This window comes from Beta vulgaris, chromosome 1 (genome assembly GCF_026745355.1).
Source record: "Beta vulgaris subsp. vulgaris cultivar EL10 chromosome 1, EL10.2, whole genome shotgun sequence".
Lineage (NCBI taxonomy): Eukaryota > Viridiplantae > Streptophyta > Magnoliopsida > Caryophyllales > Amaranthaceae > Beta > Beta vulgaris.
The window spans coordinates 531,275-547,093 of record NC_079202.1 but is presented as its reverse complement, the minus strand read 5'-3'; the positions used below and the strand labels follow the sequence as shown (position 1 = coordinate 547,093).

The 15,819-nt window shown below is 35.8% G+C and overlaps 1 protein-coding gene across 2 annotated transcripts; it reads right to left on the bottom strand.

The window, feature by feature from the left end:
- Positions 1-7,911: 7,911 nt before the first annotated feature.
- LOC104902590 (WUSCHEL-related homeobox 4) lies at positions 7,912-15,234 on the bottom strand. Of its 2 annotated transcripts, XM_010690422.3 has the most exons (4): positions 14,917-15,234; positions 14,758-14,835; positions 14,051-14,377; positions 7,912-8,345 (listed from the first exon to the last, which is right to left on the bottom strand). In XM_010690422.3, the coding sequence occupies exons 1-4, from the start codon at positions 15,040-15,042 to the stop codon at positions 8,190-8,192; spliced, it is 687 nt and encodes a 228-aa protein (XP_010688724.1). In that variant the 5' UTR covers positions 15,043-15,234; the 3' UTR covers positions 7,912-8,189. The 2 variants fall into 2 exon arrangements, with proteins under 2 accessions (XP_010688724.1, XP_010688717.1); XM_010690415.4 differs by having other exon boundaries at positions 14,758-15,228.
- Positions 15,235-15,819: the final 585 nt, after the last annotated feature.

Below are 15,819 nucleotides of genomic sequence, written 5' to 3'. Positions count from 1 at the left end.
CAAATAATTAAAAACCTAGGGTAATTGATCGGTCCACCATGCTTATACCAATCTAATCACTACAATATAGTTCAACAATATTTGGATTGAAGTTCGAATAAATAGAGTATTTCACTAATCCTTGGTCAGGCATTAACAACTCTTAGATTAACATATGATATGACAGTCGCTCAACATAATCAAACCTACCTAGTGTAATAGGCCTCCTCTAATGAATACGATCTTTCGATTCTAATTCTTATTAGCTAAACATAACTCATGATATGCGCAAAAATTACATGAATTAAACATGCATAACAAAATCAACATGAATTATTCTAATTCAATCCAAATATCGAAGAACATCAAACCACAATAAAGAAAAGGTATAAACATGGCTTCCCTCTCTAAGCCCTACAAATAGACTACTCGCTCATGATAATAATAAACTCAATAAACATGATAAAAGTAAAAGAATTCATTAAATTAAGTAGAGTAAAGATGAATACCGAATGATTAAGGAATAATGGAAACGAAATCAACGATCTCTATAATCTTCTAAGGTAAAAGTTCATACCAATCTAGAGAGAGAAAAACTAAGTATTTAGCCCTAAAAACGTAGAAAGTAAAATAGTCTAATCGAAAATACTAAAAACCTATTTATACTTTTTACAAAACCGACTAAAAAAGGCAAAAATAACCGTTCCAGAAAACGGCCCGGTCGACTGGGCGAAATCCGCCCGGTTGAGCGACGGTGCTTCAACCTCTACGACAAAAAGGAAAATCCGCCCGTTCAACCGGGCGAACCCACCCGATCGAGCGAGCAAGAGATTTTGGCTCCTTTCTCGCCCGGTTGACCGGGCTAACATGCCTTGCATTAAGGTGAAAATTTCATCTCGCCCGGTAGACCGTGCGGGAAAACTGCAAAGGTAGTATCTCTCAAACCAGAAGTTTGATTCGGGTGTGTGACCTATTATTGGAAACCCTTGAAGTCTAGTTTCCAACACAACTGGAATTTCTTGATTATCAATTTTATATCAAAAGAATGATCAAAATAGTGAACAAGTGTCAGTTTTGGCTTTTCTTTCACTAGCTCTTTGCTTCATTCTAACTCGAAATCATCCCGAACGGATGCATTGTGATCCTTGTGCAAGCTATCTTCATCTTCAATGATTAATAGGCTCGATCTTAGATAATCATAATCAATTTGCATCAAAATAATATGAAGATCATCGAAACACGCAAACGGGGAGTAGTAGAGCACAACTTACGTAATTCATGCCATTATGCACCTAAATGCTCTAAAAGGAGTTTTAAATGCAATCAAAATGCATCTAAAAACTGTATATAATTATGACATATCAGGAACTCACACTTAGAGAACTTGACATACAATTGATTCTTCCTAAGCTTCTCCAATATAATCCTCAAGTGCTCATCATGCTCTACTTCATTCCTCGAATATATCAGAATATCATCAATGAATACCACACTAGTAAAGAAATAACGATTTGCGTCGGACCTTGGAGTACCATTTGCGTCGGACATCGGTCCGACGACACAGGTCTCGACGCAAATGATAAAGACACGATCTGCGTCAGATTAGGATACGACGCATATTATAGTCTATGTGCGTCAGACACTAAGCAACGCCCGACACACATGATCTGCAAGCAGCACCCATCAGAACCCATCTGCGTCGGATTATTGGCAAGGTGCGATGCAGATGAAGAGCATTTGCGTCGCACATGGCCAAGCATGCGACGCAAATAATGATTTGTGAAAACAAAAAAAAACAGTACTAAAGCATGAATGCTTTAGTACTGCATTCGAGGAAAAACAAAAACGCCCTCAAAAAGCGGTTACATATCAGCATAGGAAGCGATTAAAAAACGATTCTCGAATTAGTGAAGAAGCTAACACAAAACAATAAACCAACAAAATTCCATAATTTACAACTCGAACACAAAACAAAACCAACAAAATTCCTAAAACTGAAAACAACAACGAAAGGGGGAATTTACAGCGCAAAATTAAAAAGCTCAATGAACATGGAATAAAAATCAACACAAAAAAGCGAAATTGATTATGGAAGAAGCGAAACCAGGAAGATCTAGAGGAGAGAGACATGTGCGAAGTCGACACAAAAAGCACCTAACTTCAATTTCCTTCAATTTCCAACGAAGAAGACTTCGAGAAGAACCAAAAACAGATCTGCAAATGAAAGTAAGAATTTCAGAGAATTAAAAAGAAAATCCTAGACTAGGATAAATGCCAAAAAAAAGTAAATAAAAAATCAGGTATAAAAAGTAAAAAAAATAGAAGGACATAATTTTCAGATGCATAAAACTCGAAGACAGAAAATTAAAATGCCAAAAATAAAACAGTAAATTAGATATAAAAAATAAAAAAATGAAAAAACGAAATTGTAGATCTGAAAACAGAAAATTGTAGACTACGAAACTATAAAATCAGATTGAAAAATTGAAAAAAAAAAAACCAAACTTGTCAAAGTGAGAGAGAAAGAGTGTTCGTTCATATCAAAGTCGGAGAATTCATCCATGGCGGTGGCATATCAAACAAATAATTTCGTTGTTCGTTGTTCTAGAATGTTGTTCGTTATTCGATGTTCGCCTGAGGAGGAGAGAAAGAGGGAGAGGGAGAGAGAGAGAGAGAGAGAGAGAGAGAGAGAGAGAGAGAGAGGGTTTTGAGGGTGAGAGAGAGACGCAGCTTTGGTGCTTTTAGGGTTTGAGGATTTGAGAGTGAGAGGGTGAGAGAGAGACGCTGCTCGTATATTTTTAGGGTTTGAGGGTGAGAGAGAGACACAAGAGTTAGAAGGTGCTAGGGTTTTAAAAAGTGAGTTAGGCTTTTAGGCTGATCTGCGTCAGATGGGCCAAGGGGTCTGACGCAAATTAGCCTTTTGCAACGCACAATATTTAAGTGCGACGCATATAGGCTTCAAATTTTGTCGCTTGGATGCAGCGATGTGCGTCAGATGGGCCTAAGGGTCCGACGCACATGAGCTATATGCATCGCACATCAATAGGGTACGACGCATATAGTTCGTATCTGGTGCTTATTATGCAATGATGTTTTGCGTCGCACTCTTCATAGCATGCGACGCAAATTATGTTTTTGCGTTGTTTTGCCTTTCATGCAACGCAAATGGGGCGACGCAAATCGTCCCTTTTCTATTAGTGCCACCACGAACTTGTCTAAGAACTCATGGAAAATCCTATTAATCAAATCCATAAATATGGCAGGAGCATTAGCTAACCCAAACGACATTAGTGAACTCATGATGATCATAACGCGTCCTAAATGCAGTCTTAGGTACATCCTTATCAGCTACCCTCAACTAGTGATACCCTGAATGTAATCCCCCGTACATTTATGGATTTTATAAATATATTTTAGTATTTATATATTTATATTTAGACATAATTTATTTATTTAAAGAAGGTTGACTATTTTGAAAGTCGAAAGAATTATTTTACGGATTTAAGGAAGTTAAAAATATTTTATTTAGACATGCTTTGAAAAATATTTGAAATACTAATTTGATTTGGAAAAGAAATTTTAATGAGCTTGAGAAATCCAAAATTCTAAGTATAGGAAAAGGATTTATATTGATGTTAGGAGATCTAATTCATTAATCCTATTCATCATCAAACTCTATTTGAACCCAATCTCCTTTTTCTAAGTCCAAAAGGAAAAGCCTCTTTATAAATACATTGGACCCAATTATTTTACAACACAAAGATTTATTTTCTCTCTCCTCCAGCATACCAGTCGGCCCCCATTACTTCTCCTCTTTCACCTGATTCTTCTGTTCTCTCTCAAGTTTTCTTTCTTCTTCTTCAAGTAATGTTTCTTCTTCGACAAGAAACGTCACCACACCTCCATTCCCTTTGTGCGCCACTGCTGCAGCGTGTCCTCCTTGTTTTCGGTGCCTCTTCCTCTTCTTGGTTCTTTGAATTGTTGGTTAATTTCTTTTCTTCTTCTTCAAGTTTCCATTAAAGCTCATCTTTATGCTTTATTTTAATACTTATCATGATTATTAACTTTAAATTACTGTTTTAATGATTAATCTTGATTTATATATATTATGTATTAAAAGAATAAAATTTCAGATTTGATTATTATTTTTAGATTGAGTTTTAATTATCAAAGCATGGATTTTTAGGGTGTTAAATATTGAAAAATCATAATACCATGTTATAAACTATGAGATTGATTTAAATTATAAATTTAGCATGTTTAAGTATGTTTAAAGAGAGTTTATAATTTTATAAGTTGCTGGAATTTTAGAAAGGGCTTTAATAATGGAGTTTTATGGATTTTAATTACTAGTATAGTAGTACTATACTAGATAAGATAAGTAATTGAAGTTTTAATGGTAAAAACAACTTTTAAATATTTTTAAAGAGGATTTAAAGTATTTTAAGATGCTGGATTTTATTTAGAATATTGACTTTGATTTATATTGGTTGTTTTAGGCGGAGATTATTCAATAAGTGACTTTTAAAGTGATTAAAGGTGGCCTATCAGTTTGTTTACACAAGGTACGTACATACATATATGCTATGTGATATAATACCATGATTTAAGAAGGAAAAGTTGTAGTATCATGTATATAGGAACATGTTGATATAGAGATTTGATTATGAGTTAAAGATTATCATGTTTGTATGAAATTGTTGATGCAAGCATGTGGATGGGAACTTTAGTTATTAATTCACATGGAGGAATTAATATATTATTGAGATTGAATCATGTTGAATCATGTGTTCCCTTATGATATTATTTTCACTACTTTATGAAGACTGTGGGCCTTATTTGGTAAGTTGATAAGTTTTTGAAAGGTAAGATTGATTGTTGGCTAGGTTCAACAAAATAAGAAAGATTGAAATTAAATAAAGTAATCTTGGATTGTAAGTTGTGTGATCACTTATTAAATTCTAAGATAAAAAGAAGTTCAATTGTGAATGTTTGATTTGATATTTCTGTATTACTTGTGTGTGTCATGACAAGTAATAAATTGTAAATCACGTAAAGTGTAACTTGGATATTAACAAACTTTAGACTCGTGCACGTCTAGCGTTGGGCAATCAAGAGTTGGAGTACATGGTGGTAGCCCATGGCTTTTTCTGGAAAATGGATTCCATTCCTATTTTTCAAAGGTTCCTCGATATGGCAGGTCATTATGGAATACAGATTCGCGCCCGTATTTCGTCTTCCTAGGTGAAGGCAAGTTTAGATAAGACAACTCAAGTCCAATAACTATTCCATTAAAGTAATAAAAAGATGTTTAAAGTTTAGTTCAGTAAAAGTTATCTGCAGAATATTATATTGTTATATTATTATTTATCCTTGCATATTATTTATTAGTATCATGTTAGGAATGTTTATGTAATACTATGTAGTACTAAGCTTTGCTGATTAAGTGCTTTGTTTGTGATTGTTGATCATGACTTTGCCTTATTTATCCTGTGATGTCCATTTTGGTGAGCAGATTCTTTACAGCATTGACATTTACAAGTTCGCAGATGTTGCATCATTGAGAATCTAGAAATGGAGAGCTTGTGTAATCTATTATTATATTTATTGCATTAGTAGGAATATATTATAATAAGTTTGATTTGAGTAGACGTTTATAGAGTTTGGTTTTAAATACTTATTTACTTATTTATTTATTATATTAAAGTATGAAGTTTAGTTATATGTTTTCCGCTGTAAAATTCTGAATAAGCTGATACGTTATCACACGGGCGATAATGCTTTGATAATTCTCTATATTTTATATTGAAAAGATGTTTCTGAAAAGAGAGAATTACCGGGGTGTAAATCGATCTTCGAGAACACACTCGCTCCATTTAATTGGTCGAATAGGTCATCTATTCTAGGCAAATGATGATACTTGTTTTTTATGGTTACATTATTCAGTTTCCTATAGTCAATACATAACCTCATACTCCCATCCTTCTTCTTCACAAACAATACAGGAGCTCCCCAAGGTGATACACTATGACTAATATAGCCGTTATCCAGCAACTCCTGCAATTGCATCTTCAACTCACTCATCTCAGGTGGTGCCATTCTATAAGGTCCTTTTGATATAGGTGCAGTTCCAGGAACTAAGTCTATGGTGAATTCAACAACTCTAGCAAGTGGCATATCCGAAATCTCACTCGAAAATACACCCATAAACTCATTCACAATTAGAACATCCTTAATATTTACCCCAATTTCTTTACTGACATCCTGCACACTAAAGAAATATGGCTCACACCCCTTCTTCATCCATTTCCTCACTTGCATTGCAGAAATAACTCCAAAATTCTTAAGCTTCCAAAACGTCCATCGGAGGTCAATTTTTACAAAGGGTTTCTCAAAACTACAATCTGAACTTCACAGTCTATCTTGGCCTTGTAGAAACTTAGGCAGTTCATCCCCAAGAATAACATTTAGGTCTCCCAAATTGAACTCTAAATCTGAAGGAAATACACAGTCTCCTATCTTCATAGGCAAATTCTTAAACAATTTGGTACACCTTATGATCTCCCCAGTAGTTATACTAATAGGCAAGTCAATTACTTCAAAATCTACTAACCCCATACTCTTAAGGAGAGAGGACGACAGAAAGAATAAGTCGCCCCTGAATCAAACAACGTTTTAACTAGAACAACGGAGTTAATAGAAAAAGTACTAGATCCTACATTGGCAGATCTTTCAGCTTCATTGCGATTCATCACGTGCAGTTTACCTGGAGCCTTATTCTGGTTGAGGTTCTCACTAGCAAGCTTATTGAAATTCCCTCGGTTGTTTAGTGACCCTACAGGCTTAGAACCTTGGTTTCCCGACTGGTTGAACCCCAATCTAACCTGGTCACCACACCCATTGCCATTCTGCTCCTTCTTTTGCTTGGCAAAGCACTCATACTCCCTATGGCCCTTCTTTTGGCAATAGTTATAGGTTACTGGGTCTCTTTTACGACCTCTACCAGGGTAGTTATTACTGCACTTCTTACAATGGTACACTTTCTCATATTGACCCTTATTGTTGCCCTGATTATTTCTGCCTTGGAAATTTCTAATCCCATTTCTATTCCTCTTGAATCTTGAAGTTTCCTTTATTTTCCGTAGTATTGAAATCCTTTCTTTTCTCTCCCACTACATAATTCTTCTTATCATGCCTTGACTAAAGACCATAAATATGGCGGCTCTTCCATACACAATATCTAGTGATGAGAAAGTCTAACCTCCTAACCCCAGTTGTATCTCCTCAGTCAGACCTTGCTCAAACCTTTGAGTCTTTAACTCCTCAGTAGCTACTAACTCAGGTGCAAACACCGACAGTGCTATGAACTTGCTATAGTACTTGGAGATGGTCATACTATCCATCCTAAGGTTGATAAACTCCTAGACTTTCTGTTTCCTCATAAATGCGGGGTAAAACTTCCCCCTTAACAAAAGAATCCCAAGTAAAACCTTCCACAACACTCAGTCTAGCTCCATTTACTCTCCACCACAAGTCAGCCCCTCATCCTTAAGGTACAACACAACCTTACCTACTCTCATATCCTCATGACAGTTAAGACACCTTCATTAAAGTTAAACCGTATCATTATTGTCACAATTATTATATAAAAAGTGGCACAACACATCACAAGTCACGATCTTATGAACTGAACTGTAGATTTTTCTTTGAATATTAGTTGCTATATGTGGATGTTAATTGTATTTAGACTTTGAGCTAATTAAGCGCGGTTCAAATACTACAAAATGCTATGTACATTGTACATGAACATTAATAGGGACGTGGACTTGAGTGTCCTTTGGCTCGAAGCTAAAAGACCTAAACAAAAGCTATTAGCTTTATATTCAGACTTGTTAATAGTCAGGAGGACACCCCACCACTAAGAGCAAGATGTAAGAAAAAGAGAAAAGACAGTTGCAAGGCACTTTGAGCCTTAAAAGTCAGAAAAATCTGGAATTAAGAAGCAAAACTAAGTATTATTACAAACAAAGACATCTTGTCTTTCTTCTTTTCCTATGAGAAAATGGGAAAAGAAGAAAGGAAAGCTCGTCTCCATGATAATTCATAATTCATAATTCATAAAATCTAGCTAGTACTACTAATCGATGAGAGGATTATATTATAATATTAAATGGATATATGTAAGTTACATAATCTCCAACCCCATCATTTCATCTGCCTTCTGGGTGTAATGGAAAAAGTTCCAAGGTTTTGTCTTCCTCATTAGTGTAATCCTTCTTCTGCTTCTCTTCTGAACTTTTAAATGTCCAGTTTCTAAATTTCCTCTTGTATGGACTTATCTGTTCCTCCTGATCAATGAATTCAACCTGTAATTAACATGCGACTATTAGATAAACGATCTCAAAACCATACCACTTTATCCAATGTGAGATAGTAACTAGCATGGACATTATGGCATAATAAAAGGGTTTCGAGAAATTCACTATCATATTTAAGTCTCGTTAGAATTATAGCACACTAGATTGAAACATGTACAATAATAATCCTAATTATAGGGTGCGAATTTTATATAGAGACTACTTTAACCAATTTGTGGAAAAAAGGCTTAAGTTTTTAGACAATGTGGAAAAGTAGGCTGATCTAGGAGTTTAAGAAGGACCATAAAAGTTCAAACCATTTACAAGCCCAAAAGTAGTTACTACATGAAAACAAAATGACCAACTTAAGTTACTAAATTTATCTCATCTACTCCTATCGGAGCCAATCCACGACATGTGCGCAGCAAGAGATTCAATAATTGTATTTTGCCTATTACATACTGTTTAAACATTGTGCACTTATGTTAGAAAAGTTAAGAATTGTTGTGAAAACAGTGGAATGACCAATTCCACTGTTGAGCACAATGAATTCCACTGCCATGCATTCAATGCATGGTAGGTTTTTCTCGCCGTATTTGTTGATTTATGCAAATACACAGTAAGTTTTGTGCCTATAAATACCGATGTAAGAAATCAGTTCTTCACATCAATGCAATACAATACTCTCTGATATATTTGCATAACTTCTCTCTCTATTTCTCACAAAACGCTCTCCACTTTCCACGCCTCTAATATCATATTGGCAGAACAATACAGGTTCAGAGCTTTCAAAAAGTACTCTGAGCTAATCTCAGTACTACTTGTGGCTGAACAAAATAATGATCTTTTGCTGAAAAATCATAATCTTAGACCTACGGGGTCTTCAGCCACTCATGAGATAAATGCATAGAAAGCTCTAATCCACCAGAAGCAAATGCTATACATAGTGGTGGACGCGGTAATTACAACGGTCGTGGGAGAGGACGTGGTAATTACCGTGGCCGAGGGCGTGGACGTGGAAGAGGCCGATTTTCCCCAAGAAATAATAATTTTAAACATTCTGATAAAAATTGGGGACAATCATCTGGAAATCAGAGAAACGTCCTATAAAGGAAATGATACTTGCCATAGATGTGGCATGACTGGGCACTGGGGCCGCACATGTCGTACTGCCAAACATTTGGTAGATCTATATCAAGCTTCAATAAAAAACAAAGGAAAAAATGCTGAAGCAAACTTTGTTAATGAAGCCACTACATCCATGCCCAGCCTTGATGTTTCAGATTTTTTTATGGATGATGCTGAAGTTGAAAATAAGTTTGTTTAGATCACAATCGATTAATGTGCTTAGTTTATTTCAACTGCTTCAATATCCACTTTCATGTATTTGTTCCTTATTATTAATAAAAATACGTTTTTCTTATACTAATCATCGTATTTATTATTTATGAAGATATGAATTCATCAGAAGTTGGAACTAAAGAACAATGTCTCCTGGACAGTGGGACAACACACACCATATTGAAAAATAAAGAGTATTTTTCAAAACTTACAATATTCCAAGCAAATGTTAGTACAATTTCTGGGACAGCCAAGCTAATTGAAGGCTCTGGAAAAGCTTGCATTATATTTCCAAATGGGACAAAATTGATAATTAATGACGCATTATATTCGAGTAAATCTCGAAGGAACCTCATAAGTTTCAAAGATGTACGTCAGAATGGTTACCATTTGGAAACAATGACGGTGAACAAAGAGGAATTCATATGCCTAACGGCAGAGAAAAACGGCAAGAAATACATCTATGAAAAATTGCCAGCAATTTCCTCGGGACTATATCGCATAGATATACGTCCGATTGAAATTAATATGATATCTAACCAGAAGTTAGATAATAGAATCATTTACTCTATGGCATGACCGATTAGGCCATCCTGGCACAGGAATGATGCATAGAATCATTGAAAACTCAAATGGACACTCTATAAAGAATGTCAAAATTCCTCGGTCAAATGAATTAACATGCTCTGCATGCTCACTTGGCAAATTGATAATCAGCCATCTATAAATAAGATTGCCACTGAATCTCCAATGTTTTTAGAAAGAATTCAAGGAGATATTTGTGGGCCTATTCATCCTGCATGTGGACCATTTCGTTATTTCATGGTATTAATTGATGCCTCTACTCGATGGTCACATGTGAGCCTTCTGTCAAGCAGAAATGTTGCATTTGCAAAACTTTTGGCTCAAATAATTCGATTAAGAACTCAATTCCCAGATCATACAATAAAGAAAATAAGATTAGACAATGCTGGGGAATTTACATCCCAAACATTTAATGACTATTGCATGTCTATTGGGATTATTGTTGAGCCCTGTACCTCATGTACATACACAAAATGGTCTTGCTGAATCATTAATCAAAAGACTACAATTAATTGCAAGACCATTAATAATGAGGTCAAAATTGCCATCTACTACTTGGGGTCATGCTATATTACATGCGGCAACATTGATAAGATTAAGGCCGACAGCCTATCACAAATTCTCACCATTACAATTAGTATCTGGTCGAGAACCGAATATCTCACATTTGAGAATTTTTGGGTGCGCTGTACATGTACCTATTGCTCCGCCCCAACGTACTAAAATGGGTCCACAAAGAAGGATGGGAATATATGTTGGATTTGAATCTCCATCAATTATCAAATATTTAGAGCCAACAACTGGTGATCTATTTACGGCTCGATTTGCCGACTGTCATTTTAATGAGTCGGTATTCCCATCCTTAGGGGGAGAGAAAGTGGACCCACAAAATATAAAATCGGAAATTACATGGAACGCATCGCAAATGTCGTTTCTGGACCCGAGAACAAATTCATGTGAACAAGAAGTCAAGAAAATTGTTCATCTGCAAAGTATTGCAAACCAATTGCCAGATGCATTCACAGATTCTAAGAAAGTGACAAAGTCACATGTACCTGCTGCGAATGCTCCGGAACGGATTGAAATTCCTAATGCAATAAGGCAATTGAAAATGAGTCAATAGCACGTCGAAAACGTGGCAGACCACCCGGTTCTAAAGATTTAAAACCGAGAAAAATGAAAAGGCAAGGGGAGACAACGAACGAAATTAATATAAATCTCCCAACAGAGCATGATGAAAACAAAAATGAAGAGAAACGTGTTCCAGAAGAAAAGGAACATGAAAGCATAGACAACAATGAAACTTCAATTAATTATGTTTCTACAAAGAGACAATGGAATCGAAAAGATGTTGTCTTGAATGAAATTTTTGCTTACTCGATAGCGGTTGAAATGACATACGATGAAAATGATGTAGAGCCAAATACAGTTGATGAATGTCGCCGTAGAAAAGATTGGCCAAAATGGAAAGAGGCAATTCAAGCAGAATTGAGATCACTTGAAAAACGTGAAGTATTCGGTCAAATAACCCAAATACCAAAAGGTGTAAAACCAGTTGGGTACAAATGGGTATTCGTGAGAAAACGAAATGAGAAAAATGAGGTTACTAGATATAAGGCAAGATTAGTAGCCCAAGGCTTCTCGCAAATGCCAGGGATTGATTATGATGAGACATATTCTCCAGTAGTCGATGCAACTACACTAAGATTTCTGGTAAGTTTATCAGTTTCGAAAGGATTGCAAATGAGATTGATGGATGTAGTGACCGCATATTTGTATGGCTCACTTGACACAGATATTTATATGAAAGTTCCTGAAGGACTAAAACTACCAGAAAATTGCATGCCCAAAGAGATGTTCTCAATAAAATTGAGAAAATCACTCTATGGGTTAAAACAATCTGGAAGAATGTGGTATAATCGTCTTAGTGAATACCTATTGAAAGAAGGATTCAAAAATAATCAAATCAGTCCCTGTGTTTTCATTAAGCGATCTAAATCAGGATTCGCGATCATTGCTGTATATGTCGATGATTTGAACATTATCGGAACTCCTAGAGAACTTGAAGCGACTGCAAAATACTTGATGAAAGAATTTGAGATGAAAGATCTCGGGAAGACAAAATTTTGCCTTGGCCTGCAAATGGAACATCTAAGAAATGGGATTTTTGTCCATCAATCAAACTATACAGAAAAAATCCTGAAACGTTTTTTCATGGACAAAGCCCACCCAATAAGTTCTCCAATGGTAGTGCGTTCCCTGAATGAGAAAGATGATCCATTCAGACCACGAGAAGAGAACGAGGAGATTCTTGGTCCTGAAGTACCATATCTAAGTGCAATTGGGCTTTAATGTACTTGGCTAACAATACTCGACCTGACATAGCTTTTTCAGTAAACTTGTTAGCTAGATACAGCAATGCACCAACCAAGAGACATTGGAATGGAGTCAGACACTTATTACGTTATCTTCGAGGAACACAAGATCTCGGATTATTCTATCAGTCAAGACCCAATGCGTCACTCATTGGATATGCAGATGCTGGCTACCTCTCAGACCCACAAAAGGCTAAGTCTCAATCCGGATATGTATTCACTTATGGAGGTACTGCAATATCTTGGAAATCACAAAGCAGACTTTGACGGCCACATCATCAAATCATGAATTAATTGCTCTTTATGAAGCTGGAAGGGAATGTGTATGGCTAAGGTCAATGATCAAGAATATCCAAGAAGAATGCGGGATGGAAACAATAACAACATCCAACTATCATCTACGAAGACAATACTGCATGCATCACCCAAGTAAGCGAAGGGTACATCAAAGGAGACAGAACTAAACATTTATCACCAAAGCTCTTCTTCACTCATGACCTCCAAAAGGAAGGGACGATCAACATTCGACAAATCCAATCATGTGAGAATCTTGCAGATTTATTCACCAAATCCCTTCCGGCGAAGAAATTTGAAGAATTAGTCCGAAAAATTGGAATGCGTCATCTTCATGTATATGCTAGATTCAGGGGGTATTATATGCCTGCACTCTTTTTCCTTCGATCAGGTTTTTATCCCACTGGGTTTTTCCTGACAAGGTTTTTAATGAGGCAGTTAATTTTAAGCATATAAGGTATATTATAGTTTACTCCTTTCCCTAGTTATGGATTTTTCCCACAGGAATTTTCCTAACAGCATTCTAAATGGACAACATCTGTTATGAGTTATCAGTGGACATTCAAGGGGGAGTGTTGTGAAAACAGTGGAATGACCAATTCCACTGTTGAGCACAATGAATTCCACTGCCATGCATTCAATGCATGGTGGTTTTTCTCGCCGTATTTGTTGATTTATGCAAATAACAGTAAGTTTTGTGCCTATATACCGATGTAAGAATCAGTTCTCACATCAATGCAATCAATACTCTCTGATATATTTGCATAACTTCTCTCTCTATTTCTCACAACAAGAATGTAATTTTTCCTAGCTACATTATAAATGTGATCTAGAAGAAAATGATGTGAACCCCACCTTGGGATAAAGACCGTAATGCATAGTTGTTACAAACAACCACTAAAAGTAGACAATATTAAACAAATAAACACAAATTATATAGCACAACTTTTTATCGTTGATTAAGATGAATGATCCAAGTAGACCTGACTATTAGTGCGTGGATGTCATCTATCTTAGGTGGTAAAGTATGAGAGTCGTATTCAAGACTTGAGATCGAATCTCATCTACATCACTGTACGTAGTCGCTCATTAACACCCAAAACAGATAAAGATACCTACCCTTGTGTCTAGAGTTAAGGTTGTGGAGGCGTTGAGTTGAGTAGTAGCGGTAGCAGTAGCAGTAGCAGCCGTGGGAGTCCTGGGATTATGACTAAGGCCAAGGATAGTGCGCTTTTGCTTTTGTCTTTCACGAGCTTTATGATTTTGAAACCAGTAGAAAACATTCTTCCCTTCAATCTTGCCATACTTGCTTAGTTGTTCCGTTATTTGTTCTATCTGTTGTGCATTTGGAGTCCGCATTCCTCCTCTGTACAACATCTCTAAGATCCCTATCTGTTCTTGCGTCGGGTTCCATCTCGTTCCTCCTGGATGGCTTAAGGTTTCCGCCTGCCATGTTCATCATCTCATTATTACCATATACATACCAACTACACATCATATAATGTATGCAAGTAATTCATTTTTATCACCCAAGTTGAAAGTCACGTACGTAGGGTTTCAAACTTTGATCATTATATTATTTGAAATAAATTAAGTAGTACATCTTTGTTGTTGGATAGTTTGTTGTTTTCTCGTTTTCGTCTTATAAAAACAAAGGAAACCAGAAAAAGAAATTCGCTATAAAAAAAGTCAATACATTTTTAAGGCGATAAATTTTATACTAAGCTATATATACTATATGATTTTAAAAATTTTATACTAAAACTAAAATTCAGACAGAAATATATATTCAGTATGACTAGATATAAAAATGATGCATCACCCACCTGATGAGAGGCTGAATCTTTCTTGTGATCAGGAGGAGAAACCATCTTCGGAGGACCACAGTGAGGTCTAATGAAGCTCTTGAGATCAAACGTAGCATTATTATTATGATGCCCTGTAGAAGTAGTAGTATTATTAACCACATTATTGTTAGAACCAACCTTGGGAGCAAGCGGACGAAAGCGCTTGCAACCGAGTGTAAGTGCTTGAGAGTCATGAGCTGTTGTTTGATGATTATCCCAAAATCCACGTCCAAAGGGGTGCACCTTCATGCTGCTACCACCCATGACAGTGACGACGATTATTGCAGATTTGAGGATGATGAAGCTAGCTACCTAAGAAGCCAGATGTGCGTGGTTAAATCTCTAATTATATAGAGATATACTACTACTATGATGTGTGATGTATGATATATAATATATAATATATGATGTATGATATTCCCTACCGTCTTTATTTATCAGTTTATTATTCGATCTCTTTCTTTTGTACAGAGTTTTAGAGAAACTGTTATTTTATATTAAAGTTGAATGTATGTGTGATGAAAAGTTAGTAGTTTCATTTCAAAAATAGAAATAAAAGAAAGTGATAAACTAATAAGGGACATCTAAAAAAAAAAATACGGGTAAACTAATGATGAGTAGTGACCAGTTAATAGTAAATAATAGTAGATGCACCCTACTAGAGTACTAGTTAAATAAAGAGAATAATTAGAAAAGAGAAGGACAAGAGAATGAAAGAAGATTGATGATAATAAAGGTGAGGAAAAGAAAGTGGGAAATGAGGTGGTGCTCGGAAGAAGCAAGACCAAATGATGAGGTGAGGTTGACTTATGACTTATGATTTGTAATACCAAAAAAGAATGGGAAAAAAAGGGTGAATGAATGAATCATAATATTAGATGGGAAATGAGCGTGTGGGTAAAAATTAAAAATGTATGCGTGTGTTGTTGAGGAGTCTAATCAACAAGGACGTGATTTTCTTGCTTTCATCATGATATTGTGTGTGTGCTTTTCGGTGCCCTTTTATTTGCCTCTCATATTAGTATTTTGTAGGGTTTTGGT